General features: G+C 38.1%; 1 protein-coding gene across 1 annotated transcript in view; it reads left to right on the top strand.

Annotated features, from left to right (window-relative positions):
* The first annotated feature begins 109 nt into the window (after positions 1-109).
* The window catches only part of LOC143024978 (transmembrane protein 242), a 39,265-nt gene continuing 24,531 nt past the window's right edge, over positions 110-14,843 (top strand). Inside the window, exons 1-2 of the mRNA XM_076184521.1 lie at positions 110-388; positions 1,544-1,613. Of these exons, the coding sequence (XP_076040636.1) occupies positions 326-388; positions 1,544-1,613 (133 nt within the window). The 5' untranslated portion in view covers positions 110-325. The remainder of the gene's footprint in view (positions 389-1,543; positions 1,614-14,843) is intronic.

Below are 14,843 nucleotides of genomic sequence, written 5' to 3'. Positions count from 1 at the left end.
GGTAGGCGGAGCCTTGCCAGCCCGGGAGCCTATTGCTTGACACACCCAGATAAACTTCGGCTGCTATCGTTTTGTGTAATCCCACGCCTCAACTGTTTCGCCATAGTTGCAATCATTCCAAATTAATCGTAAAAATAAGTGGTGAAGGATTGGAGGCTCTTGGTAGTTGTGATGCCATGTGTCATCACCCAACCACACACGTAATGTTGCCGAATCCATTGGCCTGCGTTATTGTCAATTGTGCCTTGAAAATGGTTGTCATCGGGTTGATGAAATAGTCTTTCCCTCCTTTTACCACCCTGCGTGTTCGTAAGTATCAAGATTGATGACCACCATTTTCTACACACGGACCAATGGATTCGACAACGATGTAAAACATCATGAAATTGTAAGTACAATTTGGACACCCTCAGTATGTGTGTGTATGCATATGTATATATATATATATATATATATATATATATATATATATATATATAATTTGGATGATGGCGAACATAAACACAGGGGAAGGCCCGGAACCCTAACATTTTAACGTTTCATTCGCGTAGAACTTCTTCAGAGAGTGTACGGAAAACTGTAATTGAAGTTTATGTACTAAACTTAATTATCCTGTCGGATACTTGGGAAAGGTCGTTTTTCTGGCGTGTTCTAGAATTAAAATACTAGTTTGTTTAGCTAAATTGATAAACCCTCCTCGATGATTCGATGAATTCTTAGTTGAAATATATGCTGATTCTACAATTCTTCTAGTGAATTTATCTAAACCTTTGGTAAATGATCAAATTTTTACGCATGAACTACTAAAGAATTAGATGTCCTATGTGTTTTTATGTCGTTTTTATGTTCATAAATTCTTTTATCTAATCCCCTTGATGACTCGCATTAATATGCCATTGAGCAACTACTGCAAGGGATTTTGTATACGACACTGTTTTCGGAATTGGTTCTCTTTTCGGAAGTCTTTACCAAATCACCTATCCTCTTATTAGTTATTTTAGCTATGTTTATACCTGTTTTTGTTAAATATGTGTCTATTATTGGTGACATTTCTGAGCAAGGTACTGATACAAAATTGGTAGTATTTTCATCATTTCCCTCTTGCTATCCACGATTATAAATATTTATTACTTTTCTTTTTGTTCTCAACATTCCCTCTTGGTATCCAAGTTTGTCAAAGGTTTTCATAGGTGTTCTTTACTACAGATTCGTAGTGCCCTGAGAAAAAAGCCTATTACTATACCACTCTTTGTCCTATCATCACATGCGGAGAAGTAATGTACCAATCTTCTTTGTTTGTTTCCTTTCTGTATGCTGAGAAAGTCACAGTTCTTGCTACTCGTCGTATTAATGTATCGAGGAAGGGCAATTGTCCATTTTGTTCCTCTTCTACGGTGAACTGAATATCGCTGTTGACCGCGTTCAGCATTCTCACTTTATTATTTACATTAGTGTTTTCGGGGATGATAGCGAGGACGTCGTCTACTTATCTAAACCAGTGTGATCCCCTACCATTAATTCTTATAAAGTTTTCTTTTTCCAGGATTGCTTGGAAGAAAAGGTCCTTCCTAGATCGGCTCCGAAGCAACCGGTTAGTGAGAACAACCCGTTCGGTAAGTGTGCTAAAGTATATTTAGAAGAATCTTGTAAAGATTTGGACAACAAAATAGAAACATTACGTGATAAAGTGAAACTACCAATATGGAAAAAGGTCTATAATAACGGAACACCGATACCTGATATTTGGTCACCGGACATTTGCCCATCAGACATATGCCCACCGACTCATAAATGTACTTGTAGATTTGAAGTGCAATTACCATCACACCTAATTTGGAAATAGGAAAAAGAAAAGACATCACAGAGTGAAAGACTAGAGCTAAAATTAAACAATCTATGTGACAACAGCGATTGGAATAAAATTGGAAGGTGTGAAATAATAACAAATCTTTCAGATAGGAGATTATCAAATACTGAAATTCAAGCTCTATCACTTGGTCCTAAGTTCGACACTGGTATTAACACAAGGGGTTCACAGATTTCATTAAGAGAAATTATAGATGGAGTGACAGCGATATTGAAAAATTATTCAAACAGGGGATTGTTACGTGTTACTAAGCGTTAGTCAATAAAAACGAAAGCATAATCCCCAGAAGACATATTAATCACCAATGTAGATAAAGGAGGTGGTATCGTGATCCTATCAAAAGAGGACTATATCAGTAAAATGTTGCAGCTCTCAGATGACGACAATACTTATCACCAAAACATGTAGGTTTCGCAACGAGTGAAGCAGATAAATTCAAAATACATGCCAGAAAAAATCTTAATAAAACTGAAAAAGGAAAGAAATTAATGGGACTTCTAGAGGAAGACCCCAACCCTCCCAGGATGCGCGGTATACAAAAAAAAAAAAAAAATCACAAACCTAACGCTCCAATGCAGCCCATAACTTCAGGGGTTGGCAGTGCACCCCACAGACTAGCGAAATGTCTAGCCAAACCGTTATCCCAGGCAATGGGGTCGATCAGTAATACACATTTGAAAAATTCTAATGATCTTTTGACAAGACTAAAGGATTTAGATTTCACGGGTAAAAAGTTAGTAAGCTATGACGTTAAGGCTTTATCTACAAATGTGTCCACTGACGGTGCGTTAGAGGCAGTAAAGAGAGTAATAAAAGATATGAACGATGCTGACCTACCCGTACGAAAACAAGATTATATAAAATTGATAGATTTACGCGTAAATTTCGGTGCGTTTACTTTCAATGGTGACGAGTATAAACAACACAGAGGTCTTGCTATGGGTAGTCTTTTAAGTGCAGTGATGGCCTCTCTTTATATGGGGTTATTGGAAAAAAATTATAAGAATTAATGGTAGGGGATCACACTGGTTTAGATATGTAGACGACGTCCTCGCTATCATCCCCGAAAACACCAATGTAAATAATAAAGTGAGAATGCTGAACGCGGTCAACAGTGATATTCAGTTCACCGTAGAAGAGGAACAAAATGGACAATTGCCTTTCCTCGATACATTTATACGACGAGTAGCAAAACCTGTGACTTCCTCAGTATACAGAAAGGAAACAAACAAAGAGGATTTGGTACATTACTTCTCAGGGCACTACGAATCTGTAGTAAAGAATACCTATGAAAACCTTTGACAAACTTGGATACCAAGAGGGAATGTTGAGAACAAAAAGAAAAGTAATAAATGTTTATAATCGTGGAAAGAAAGAGGGGAATGATAAAAATACTACCAATTTTGTATCAGTACCTTGCTCAGAAATGTCACCAATAATAGACACATATTTAACAAAAATAGGTATAAACATAGCTAAAATAACTAATAAGAGGATAGGTGATTTGGTAAAGACTTCCGAAAAGAGAACTAATTCCGAAAACAGTGTCGTATACAAAATCCCGTGCAATAGTTGCTCATTGGCATATTATGGCGAGTCATCAAGGGGATTAGATAAAAAAAATTATGAACATAAAAGCACATAGGACATCTAATTCTTTAGTAGTTCATGCGGAAAATTTCGATCATTTACCAAACTGGAGACGAGCTGAAGTGCTACATAAAGGTTTGGATAAATTCACTAGAAGAATTGTAGAATCAGCATATATTTCAACTAAGAATTTATCGAATCATCGAGGAGGGTTTATCAATCTAGCTAAACAAACTAGTATTTTAATTCTAGAACACGCCAGAAAAACGACCTTTCCCAAGTATCCGACAGGATAATTGAGTTTAGTACATAAACTTCAATTACAGTTTTCCGTACACTCTCTGAAGAAGTTCTACGCGAATGAAACATTAGTGTTTAGGGTTCCGAGCCCCTTTCCTTTTTTATGTTCTCCATCATCCAAATCATATATATATATATATATATATATATATATATATATATATATATATATATATGTATATATATGTGTGTATATATATATATATATATATACTGTGTGTGTGTGTGTGTGTGTGTGTGTGTGTGTGTGTGTGTGTGTGTGTGTGTGTGTGTGTGTGTGTGTGTGTGTGTGTGTGTGTGTGTGTGTGTGTGTGTGTGTGTGTGTGTGTGTGTGTGTGTGTGTGTGTGTGTGTGTGTGTGTGTGTATTATATATATATATATATATATATATATATATATATATATATACATATATATATATATATATATATATATATACTGTGTTAAACACAACAGCATTTTGACACTATAATTTTCTTACTGGTATTTTCAATTTTTCTAACAGTATATCTCATTTCAGGGTAATTGGCATATACAAGCCATGCAGTCTTCCATTTTAAATTGACGTTTCGACTTCAGAAAGTGATCTTCAGTATATGTTACCGTACCGTGTACGATAGTCTCCCCGTTGTGTTATGTTTTCTGTTGTGTTGTGTTTTCCCTTTTCTTTCATCCCACATGCGTATTCGTAACAAGAGAAAAATCAAAGTATTTCGAAAGATGAACATATCTGCGTATATGTTATATGTTTTAAATTGTTACATTCTAATTAGTGCATGAAAGTTCAACGATGTATTTGCTTTAATTTCTTGTGATGTATATACAGTGCATGATTTATATTTACGACCTATGTGTGTCGACAGTTCCATTGTTGGAACATGTTTACGTTGAACAACAATTCGAGAGTTGATTACGTTCTCTCCTTTTCTTACAGCTGAACAAGTAACATGTATCTCATGTTAGCTTAATGGGGATTCATATACACATGCTTGAATATAGCATGTTTTGTTTTAAAGAGTAAAAGGGGAGTTGCTGTAAAGAGAGAGCATTCCCAAAGGTATGTAACCTTGGAAATTGTATTGTATTGGAAAATTCATTATTATCTCGATAAATTAGGAGATTAAGTAGATTTTCCATGATTGAATTAACATATCATGTGTATGCATATCATGCCATTACAGTCACATTGTGGCGATCTCTTCCATTGAGATTAATACAAGGTCTGATTTTTTATAAAGTGTGTACGAGTATATTATACAAATTGAGTTTATTTGCTGATGTTATCCATTGTGTTGAACTTAATTCATATGAATAATAATGTGGAGATCAGAATCTCAGTATAAATCTACTGGATAAAAGTAATGATAACTAAGAATTCATCCTATTTCACAGGTGTAAGAATATATATGAGAATTATTTTGTATGTAATAAAGATATGATCAATGATATAGCTTTTTGTTCAGTATATGAAAATAATTATATCTATATTTGTCTAACCTCATTATTTGTTGATATATGTTAAATATAGTAATTGATGATCAATATTATTGTTCACCCACATTTAAGGGATGAGGCAGTGTCTATAAGAGTAAGTATTGTCCTCCCAGGTCCCTTATTTACTAACTCTTTTAGGTTCGAGGTGAGGATGTAACATATATTATACAAGAATTAAGTCACCGTCTTACACAGCTACATGAAACACAATTGGCAGCTTTGTACAGACAACATGGGTTTAAGTATAGGCCGCTAGTGAATGTTGTAAGGTTCGTACTGATCGCGTACGAGGTGGGACACCTTGCTCGGGAGGGAGAGGGGAGGAGTCAGGTAGGTTAGTTCTTCTCGCATGGACGCCCCGCTGGTCAAGATGGGGTTGGTAGGGTGGAGGACGGAGAGAGGAAGGAGGTGGGTATTGCTACCGATGGGCTCCGTATCTAGATGAGGTGTCGAAGAGGGAAATACCAGAAGTCATATTAGATTGTATGTTGATTATCGGAGCTCTTTCCCTTATGTGGATAGCTTCTAGCATTTTCGGTTCTTGTATTTTATTACACTGTGCGACTACCTTGTTTTTGATAATAGTTTCTCTATCAAGTACATCCTGGTGGTATTGGAAGTGGTGTTGTTTGATTGCTCCTTGTTGTAAATGTATTGACAACCGTCTGCTGAGTTGGCACGTCGTAAACCCAATGTATGAAGAATTACGGGTTGCGCAGTCCCCAGAAATACAATGGTGGTGTTCATATTAACATCGGTTCTCAATAATATGCCGCCATTGTCATATGGATTGTTTTTCATGGCCAGGGAATAAGCACGGGGGTTTTCGTAGAATAAGGTTACTCTCAATCTATCGTAATCACCCACTGGTTTATAATTCCTGCGTGTGATATCTTTTATCTGTTTTGCATCTTGTCGGTAGGAGCTACAAAAGTTATTTTTATAGAATACAGTAACGTTCGTAGTTTGGTTCAGCGTTCTAACAGCAACCTTGCATTCTAGTAAGTCCTTAGTTACACTGTCAAAGTCTTGATTGGAGTAACAATTATTCACAAGCTTTGGCGTAGGTAAGTAAGCTCTAAATGGAGCATGTGCCACCAGGAGCAAATAGAAATTGCCAGCCGGACATATACCCTATTGACGTCTTTCTCATATTCAAGCGAACATTCACCAAAGCCATTCATGTATTTACCACTTTCGGTGGGTCCACGATACACCTTAGTTTCGAAGTTCTCAGAAGTCGCTTCCACCAAAACATCGAGGAAAGGAATCTTACTGTTAACATTGAGCTTTCTTGTGAATTGTAACCAAGAAATAGCTTGGAGATTAGAACTGAGCTCTTAAAGCATATGCATGTCAGAAACACAAAACAAAAATGTCGTCGACGTAACTAAGATATAAATACTGTTTCACAACTAGGGGTTGTAAGGCTTTACTCTCCACACACACTTACACACACACACACACACACACACACACACACACACACACACACACACACACACACACACACACACACACACACACACACAGTATATTAGCCGAAATATAGACGTCATACTTCTAAGTTTCCTTTTATTTCGATTATGGGTTCTTCGAGATATTTTTACAAATGTGCCACTACATTTTGTCCAAGTGAATATATTTATATATATATATATATATATATATATATATATATATATATATATACATATATATATATATATATATATATATATATATATATATTTCAATCAAATCAGCCATCCTGAGTCCACTGCTGAACAAAGGCCTCCTTCATAGCATTCCATGATTCACACGACCGCGCCAACCTTTGCCACGTCACTCCTGCAAACTTCTCAATCTCATCTCTCCACCTTCTGTCTGGTCTCCCTCTTCCACGCTTCCCATCTCGCGGCGTCCACTCAGTAACACACTTGCTCTATCGCTCATCAGTCGTTCGCACTAACTTACCTGCCCAATTCCACTTCCTCTTTTTTACCGCCTCCACAATATCTTTCACTCTAGTCTGCTCTCTCACCCAACTTACTCTCGGTCTCTCAGCGTTATTCCCATCATTGATCTCTCCATTCTCCTCTGTGCAGTCCTTAGCTTTGTTTCCATCGCCTTCGTTAGTTTCCAAGTCTCACACCCGTAGATTATAGCTGGCAGAATGCATTTATTATACACTTTACATTTCAGACATAATGGTAGAGAGCCTCTCAAGATTTTATTATATTTACCAAGCACTTTCCAACCAATTGTAATACGTCTCTTTATTTCATTATCATGATCTTTCGTCACTTTCACCATCTGGCGTAAATAATTATACTCCTCAACTTCTTCAAGACTCTCACCATCAATTATAAGCTCTTTACTTTGAAACTCTCGTGTTGAACATTACTTTGGTTTTACTCGTGTTCATTTCTAAACCTATTTTGAGACTTTCCTTGTTCATATCATTCAGCATTTCCTGCAAGTCTTCTGTTCTTTTCGAAATAAGAATATCATCCGCAAATCTTAGGTGGTTCAAATATTCGCCATTAACCTTCAAACCTTTCTCTTCCCAACTCAACCTTCTAAAAATCTCTTCCAAACAAGCTGTAAATAATTTTGGTGAAATGGTATCGCCTTGCCGTACTCCTTTCTCAATCTTGATCTTTTCTGTATCTTCATGTAGTCGAATTGTGGCGGCACCTTTTGCTTGCGTAGCGAGTTTAGTAATGCTATTTGTTCTACCGAGTCAAAGGCCTTCTCGTAATCTACAAAAGCTAAACAGAGAGGTATATTGTATTCTGTCGTTTTCTCGATTAGTTGGTTCATCGCCTGCAAATGGTCTAGAGTCGAGTATCCACTCCTAAAACCTGCTTGTTCTCTTGATTGGTTTCCATCTAAAACTTGACTCAGTCGACTTGTAAGGATCTTGGAGAATACTTTATATACATTTGATAGTAAGCTAATTAGTCGATAGTTACTAAGGTCCTTCTGGTCTCCTTTTTTATTAAGCAAAATCACTATACCACTGCACCACGATATATATATATATATATATATATATATATATATATATATATATACATATATATATATGCGTGTGTGTGTAAATATATATGAATATATATATATATATATATATATATATATATATATATATATATGCGTGTGTGTGTAAATATATATGAATATATATATATACATATATATATATATATATATATATATATATATGCATGTATGTATGTATGTATATATTCAATTCTGGTTGACTTACCGATGCAGTTTCTGGGTCCCTGGCCGAAGGACTGAAAGGCGAAGCTTTGTTCAGAGGTTTTGTTATCAGACAGAAAGCGTTCCGGTCTGAAGTCGTCCGGGTCCTCCCAGATTCTAGGGTCTCAGTTCAGTGCCCAGATATTGAGTACGATCACCGTGCCCTTCTCGATCTTCACGTCAGTTCCGGGAAGTCCGCAAGAGGAAAATCTTGAGGAAAAAGAAGAGGAATAAAATCAGGGTCAATATCCATAAAACTGTTCCCTTTCTAGATTTTGTTCTGACTGAACACAGACAATTGTATATATTTTTTCACCCGTCATTCGCCTTGTGAAGTGGTTAACCAAGGATGCCTTGGTTGAAACTCCAAAACTTAAGCTCTATTGTCATTACTTCCGTATGAGTATATTATTGTAGGCAGACGAGGTTGAAGGACAAGGAGGGTTCATTTTTTATTATTTCATTGCAAATATTCTCTAAAAAGCCCACGGTTTTACAATTTTCTTCGTTGGGTTTACTTAGGATTTATTTAATGGTTGCTGACGTCGTGGAACTGCATGGTTTTATCTTTAGGGACAAAATACTATGTTTAAAATGGTTAATTCACATAGGCCGCAGGGATTACAGGTCATGTTGGTATGATGTGAGTAGCGCCGAGGGGGAATGCTCCAAGTGTCATTAAAAGAAAGTCGCCTTTATATATCATATATATACATAGAAACACCCTCCACAACCCCACCTCTCTCACAGGGGGGTTATACGTAGATATATCTGTTTTGATATTGGTTAACTTTAAGAAATATTTCTGGCGTTAGAAAAAAAAAGGCGCTTGGAGCGTTCTCCTACGCCAATACACATCTGACTACCGCAGTTTTGCTGGCACGGAACAATGGGAGAGTTCGGGGCGAGGTTAGATCCGATTGGGTAGACCTCTCCGAGTGGTGTTCGATAGCCTTCTATTTGCCAGTCGCTTCATATAGGGTGAGGCTTGAAAATCATTCATTTGGATAATCATGGTAGGTTGCTTGGCCTGGATGTAGAGGGCTCCCAAGAATAACAACCAACGAGGATCTCGTTTATTGTTCATTGTGGCTAATAATCGATTATGTTACGTGGTGTAATGTGTCTCGATGGATCAGTTGTTTAGGTGGCAGACTAAGCGTCGTGTTACTTTTGTTCTTGTATTGCCAATATATGTGTGATCCACACTCCTCACTACTCCAGTTGTACTAGTAGACAACATGGTCTTCTTGCAATGGTGACCTGGTGATGTTGTATTAATTGCATATAATTGTGTTGTCTTTTTAGTCCTGTGATATATATTGAGCTGAATGTGCTAAACTGGGTCAGTTGGTTGTACGTTCTCTTAGATTATTTCTCTAATGATTTTTCGTTTGTCTTGTGCTCAGTGGATATGTGGTTCCTATAATATAATTTGATGGTGTTGTTATGGTCAAGTGTTATGATGTATTCACTCGTGTGCAATTTGCCTAAGATTATGTGTGCCATTCGGAACACTTCAGAATTGGCGTACCCATTATTTATGAGTATTTATGAGTACTTTTTAATTCTCTATGGGTTTCTCTTTAAGAGGAGCAACGGAGAGTGCCTTCCTGACGTAAACGCCAACAGTGGAACGTAAATAGCGCTCAGGACACTCGCTCAGAGCCGGGTTTTATCATTTGGTTACATTGCTGTCACAAGTGATTTATTCTGTAATTGTTACAACCGCAAAGCAAATAAAAACTTCGGGGCTGCCTTACACGAGCGACGTCGGTGTTCCTGGTGCGAATGGACTTCAGGGCTGTAACATCTCGGCCGGTTTGACTCCTGGAAACTAGTATATGCTTCAGGTTCGGGAACATTTTGTGTTCAGTGTATATATATATATATATATATATATATATATATATATATATATATAAGACTGAAGGTAGAAGAAACAGACGAGGAGTAATGGGAGAATTTCACGCTTTAACGTTTCGACCCGCAGGGTCTTGATCACAAAGATAACAACTCAGACGCAACAGGATATTTTATACATGGACGGGTCATCTCATGGGACGCTTCGGAGAGCCTGTTATTTTATTTGCGTATTCTTTTATCATTAATAAGCTTGTGGCTTTTGCTAAAGCCACAAGCTTACTAATAATAAAATAATACGCAAATAAGATAACAGGCTCTCCGAAGCGTCCCATGAGATAACCCGTCCATGTATAAAATATCCTGTTACGTTTGAGTTGTTAGCTTTGTGATCAAGACCCTGTGGGTCGAAACGTTAAAGCGTGAAATTCTCCCATTACTCCTCGTCTGCTTCTTCTACCTTCAGTCTTATTTGTCATAATATAGTCAATATATATATATATATATATATATATATATATATATATATATATATATATATATGCACATACAACAAGAGGCCCAGCATCTCTTCCTTGAATGACTTGTGGAGCGATGGAGCGATCCGGCAGCTGCAGTCTGTTACCTGGAAGCCGTATGTCTCCTACCTAATTATAAAGAAGGTGACCGAATAAGGACACACACAAACACACACACACACACACACACACACACACACACACACACACACACACACACACACACACACACACACACACACACACGTCACAATTAATCCAAATTAACCACTCTTCTCAAAATATATGGAGCGAGGCAAATTTCTTCCCTAACAGGGTTTGACAATCTGCTTACTATACGTTTCTCCTGCGAATAGTTAAGTATATTGTAGTATGATATGATATAGTCAGAGACAATGTATTAAGATTATACTGATTTTATCGCAATGTTATGGGTTAAGAAAACACAGGTCCTTGGGCAGTCGAAGAGCAAGATTCCAAGCCGTAAGTCAAAGAAAACTAAAATTGCAAAATAGAAATTGCTCATGGATTAGGTCATGCCATATCTACAACTAGAGATTCATCGTACGGGTTTTCTTTGGTAGCTACCCTCTCGGTCATCGATGGAGGTGGGAATAGACGCAGCGACTCTGGAAAACAGGTAAAGGAGGACCATCAGATTCCATCGATCACTGACAATTTATACCCTGGCACAAGGGCAAGGGGGACAACTTCCTTAACAGTTACTGTTACCCAATTAAAACAACAACGGCCTTCTCCCTGCTTCCTCTCTCTCTTTTTAATTTCTGAAACAAGATCTGCAACTGATATCCGTATTGTGTGCGTGTACATAGATGCTATTTTTGTCAGCGTTCGGACTAGCGAGGTCAGCTGTTTGCAATGACTTAACAGATTGAACTTATCCCATGAGGCTTACTGGCTAACTACCCATGCTCTTGGGTCAGATAGTATGGCAGGTAAGTGCAGTTTAAATGACTTTGGCGTGTATTTGGCCACCACTCTGCACCTTCGCTCTCTCTTTGTGTCCTCTTATGTTCGAAGGTGTAATGAACTTTAATTTGAATTTTACTTTATTTATTTATTTGTTTGTTTATTTATTTATTTATTTATTCATTTTCCACTTATTTGTTTATCTATTTATTTTCCTAGCTTTGCAAAACTGTTTCACCAAGTGCACAGATGTATTTTGTGATGAAAAAACGTACAACTCGGTAGTCCAATCTATGATTTCTTCCAATAATTTGTTTACTTCGCGATTTCTTAATGCATTGCTGTATTTAACTCCTCTATCTATATCTAAACCTTTACCTATTTCTCCTGGATTTCTTTGACAACCTGATAAACTGTTGTTCTCCCACCTTTGATTTATTCTTGGTGTGTCAATTAACCATGTCCTCTTGGGAATTACTCCTCTCGGCGATTCTACCTTACTTATATCCAGGCCTCTCTTCGTTGGTTCAATTTTTTTTTTTTTTTCTTTCTCCATTGTGCCAACTATACTTATTTCAAAACTGGATTTTACCTTATTGGTCACACGAGAAACATAGCCTACACATACCGCACAATAACAATTAGTCGTTTCCTTTGTGTCGACAACAAAACCGCTAGATCGGCGCTCAATCGCTGTATTTCCTTTCGCTTCGGTGTCTTGTTTACGTGTGTGTGTGTGTGTGTGTGTGTGTGTGTGTGTGTGTGTGTGTGTGTGTGTGTGTGTGTGTGTGTGTGTGTGTGTGTGTGTGTGTGTGTGTGTGTGTGTGTGTGTGTTGGAGGGGGTTTTGGTGGAAAACGCGGATGGGTTTCTTCCGGTTTATTGGGGTGAGCCTGATCTCACACAATCTTGGCCTGGCAGCTCCGAAGTCAACTTTGGAGGTGCCAGATCTTCCTAGCTAAATGAAAAAATTACAAAAACTGGGCGTGCCCTACGAGAAGACGCCCAATAAGAAAACTGCATCAGGGTGGCACTCTTGTGATGCCAGCCCGTAGAACGTCGGTCGTCGAGTTGGCCTATGACCCCGACCTGAGCGAAACTTCTAGTTTGTTTGGGTGTCCTGGCAGATGTATGGGAGTAAAGGTCACTTCGTGACCTCCGAGCTTAGCTGAGGTTCTTGTTGTTCGATCTTAGCTGAGACGCCCCGTTGTAATGAAAGGCCTTGTTGTCTCTTCATGGTGGAGAGATGGTGGAGAGAAAGATATCATCTGCCGCCTCACAGTGTGTGTGTGTGTGTGTGTGTGTGTGTGTGTGTGTGTGTGTGTGTGTGTGTGTGTGTGTGTGTGTGTGTGTGTGTGTGTGTGTGTGTGTGTGTGTGTGTGTGTGTGTGTGTGTGTATTCACCTTGTATTCACCTTGGTCTTTGGATCACGTGTTGGACTCGTGATCGACAGCTATTTCCCTCCCGGAAGAGAGCTCAGAGCTCGTATGACCGATCTATGGGTAATGCTATGACATTTCACACACACACACACACACCCAACTCCCCGCCCACGAGAGTCAGAGTAACGACCCGAGGCACAGCGATACCGAAATAATTTCGGCCCTGGGCAGGATTCGAACTTGGTACTGCGAGCACTATCGTACTTCCCAGTCCAGCGCTTTACCAACTGTGCCACCGAGTGTGTGTGTGTGTGTGTGTGTGTGTGTGTGTGTGTGTGTGTGTGTGTGTGTGTGTGTGTGTGTGTGTGTGTGTGTGTGTGTGTGTGTGTGTGTGTGTGTGTGTGTGTGTGTGTGTGTGTGTGTGTGTGTGTGTGTGTGTGTGTGTGTGTGTGTGTGTGTGTGAAAGAGAGATTCACCATGGTCTTGGATCACATGTTGGACTCGTGATCTACAACTTTAGATTTGTGGCAAAAAAGAGCGAAATGTGTGAAAGCCCTCTTATCAAAAAGAAATCAAACAATGGCTGTCGTCACCGTCTGTTCTCTCCTACTATTTCCTTTTTCAAGATTTTGCTCCCCTCTAAATCTCTTTCTACCTCTTACCAGCTAAGGTAAGCTTCTAACTTTAAACACTTGACCGTGGGACTCTCACTAATACACTTAAATCTTTGCTATTAAAAAGAAATACTCCCCACTTTCTTCACTGATTTCCAAGCGATGTTCAATAAATTACAATTCATAATTTCAATAGTGTGCTTGTTATTCCTTAGAGCCCCATAACTTCGATAGTGCACTCGTTATTCCTTAGAGCCTCATAATTTTGATGGTATGTTCATTATTATTTAGAGCCCTATAACTCTGATATTGTATACGTCATTCTATAGAGCCTCATAACTTCGGTGTGCTCGTTATTCCTTAGAGCTTTATAACTTCGATGGTGTGCTCGTTATTTCTTAGAGTCTCATATCTTCGATGGTGTCCTCGTTATTCTTCAGAGCCTCCTAACTTCGACGGTGTATTTCTTATTTCCTAAAGCCTCATAGCTTCGATGGCGTGCTCGTTATTCCTTAGAGCCTCATAACTTCGATGATGTGCTCGTTATTCTTTAGAGCATCCTAACTTTGACGGTGTGCTCGTTATTCAATAGAGCATAACTTCAATGGTGTGCTCGTTTTTCCTTAGAGCCTCATAGCTTTGACGGTGTGCTCGTTATTTCTTAGAGCCCCATAACTTCGATGGTGTGCTCGCTATTCCTTAGGGCCTCAAATGCAGTTTTATTATGTTTATGAAATTCCTTTTTGTTGTCCTTTACCTTTGAAAAAAAAAAATACTGGGTTTTTCTCTCAAGTCTCTAACTGAATTTACCTGTACAACTTACAGTTCAATGGTCAATCTACCTACCTTATATCAGTATCATTACTTGCACTGTCACTTTCATCTTATATAAACCTAATTTTATATATATATATATATATATTTTTACATTTGAGCTTCTTCAAGTCCATATACGTTCTACACACTTTTGCAAATGTTCATTATTCTCATGTTGTGGTTCTCTACAAAATTAGATAACATCTTTCCTCAGTCATTTC

Source organism: Oratosquilla oratoria, chromosome 4 (assembly GCF_046742065.1).
Source record: "Oratosquilla oratoria isolate Oo_2021 chromosome 4, ASM4674206v1, whole genome shotgun sequence".
Lineage (NCBI taxonomy): Eukaryota > Metazoa > Arthropoda > Malacostraca > Stomatopoda > Squillidae > Oratosquilla > Oratosquilla oratoria.
The sequence above is the reverse complement of the archived record's forward strand: the minus strand, read 5'-3'. Positions and strand labels throughout refer to the sequence as shown.